General features: G+C 49.3%; 1 protein-coding gene across 1 annotated transcript; it reads left to right on the top strand.

Moving 5' to 3' along the window:
• The first annotated feature begins 758 nt into the window (after window positions 1–758).
• LOC135392556 (TNF receptor-associated factor 3-like) lies at window positions 759–1277 on the top strand. Its single transcript, XM_064623263.1, has one exon. It carries the CDS (start codon window positions 759–761, stop codon window positions 1275–1277), a length of 519 nt encoding a protein of 172 aa, XP_064479333.1.
• Window positions 1278–1863: the final 586 nt, after the last annotated feature.

Below are 1863 nucleotides of genomic sequence, written 5' to 3'. Positions count from 1 at the left end.
GCTGGGTAGATGGGTACGACCACGGTGTTTCGCGGCCGGGCGTTGCGATGAGTGGAGCCGCGTTGAGTTGACGTCGTCGCCTAGCGGTTCCTCGGTAGAACGTTGCACCGTACCTTCGGAGGTGGGCCTGCAGTAATTTGGGATGGTGCTTGGCCGAATTATGCCGAACATGGTGTTCGTTGTTCGGGTCACCAAATGTAGAGGACGATGGTCTTCCTCTACATACGCTCTTGACCCTCACTCGTTGTGGGGTAAAATTTGCCCTCTCAATAGAATTCGCCACGTGTGTCCAGATTCATCCATTGCGTCAGGGATGCAGATGGTAGATATTTGAAGCACATCGAGTTATGCCAAAGAGTCATTGCCTGTCAGGCTCTCCGGCTGCTGAATAATGACGAATACATCACGAGCACAAAAAAAGAAAAGAAAAAATACACGTACTGGTTCGAGCCCTATTTGTCAGCGTTGCCTTCTACGCTATGTTCAAGTTAAATCAGCACTGATCAGTTAGGAACAACTGTAGAGACAAACTAAAAAAGAGACAGAAATAAAGTAGAGTGGTTGTTGGGAACAACAATTCATCGAAGTTGCACGCGCGCCATTTGCCGAAACGAAGCAGCCGCATCGCTAATGTCAATAAGCGCTAGAGACGTTGCGCTGCACCTGCTTCGTTCCATTGCAAGCGCGTCTGTATAGTCCAGAGGGCGCTCTCCAGTCTCGCCTTATTTAACCTGCACTCGGGACACCAGCGCTACATAATGCCCCGTCCAGCCATCCTTGCGGGCTTCGCATCGAGCGTGTACTACAAACCCTTCGACTTCGTGGACGACATCCCTGAAGCGCGCTTCTGCCAGCTGTGCGGAGTGCTGCCCATGGCTATACACATGCTCGAGTGCACTCATGGATTCTGCCAAGTGTGCTACGCTGCGCTGCCCCAGAAAGCCCTCTGGTGCCCATTGGATCGATATGACTCTGACCCTGCCAATGTAAAAACTTACGTCCTCAGCGAAAACAAGCTCTTGCAGTATGACGTGCGCTGCTGGAACTCGGGAGACGGTTGTCTCTTTGTGGGTAACTATCGCGCGATGATGGCTCATTTCTTCGCCTATTGTTTTCAGCACTCAGTGAACTGTCCTCGTTGCGACAGTAAAGTTCTTCAAAAAGAAATGCTCCAGCACTACAAAGGGGAGTGTCGAGGTCCACCTGCTCAGCGACGACTGCTCCCACACGACAGATTCTCCTGGGGTGCAGCTCCGCACATTGTGCCGCACGTTTAGAAAAGGCTGACGATATTGCAAAACGTTGTTCCACATTCGTCTGATCTCCGTGTGTATAACAAATGTAAATTACGCAATATATTATGCCGGCTTGAGGGCACTCGGAAAGTTTTGTTCTCTGTCGATATTCGTTTATATACAGTGGCGAAAACGGAGTATCGAATTACGGATATCGGGGATACATCAGTGAAACCAAGTGCCATTTCATTACAGGTTATTCAGGAACCTTCTTGCCACTTTCATTATACTCCTCAACGGTGCTAGAAGAACGTGACCTTGGTATTATTAGCATTGGCTAAACTATTGTAAAATCGGTGAGTGGAACATCCAAGGTATATCTAAGCAGGTAGCGCAACTCCCATACGCCCCTGTGTCTTCAGAATGACGCCGTGATAGAGACGGTCAGCGCCATCCATCCGTTGCGCGGACTACTACGATTGTAAATAAATGACGTCAGAGGTGACGTCAGCAGTATGAATAATAAGTAGTGCATAATTGGCCATTGCACGTTTACGTTCGCGCACTTCGTTTTGCGTTGTATTCCCTTTTCCTCACCCGTGCAACAGTACCAGACGAGAACAGAGAA

Source organism: Ornithodoros turicata, chromosome 4 (genome assembly GCF_037126465.1).
Source record: "Ornithodoros turicata isolate Travis chromosome 4, ASM3712646v1, whole genome shotgun sequence".
In the NCBI taxonomy this organism is placed as follows: Eukaryota; Metazoa; Arthropoda; class Arachnida; order Ixodida; family Argasidae; genus Ornithodoros; species Ornithodoros turicata.
This window is presented reverse-complemented; position numbering and strand designations above follow the sequence as displayed.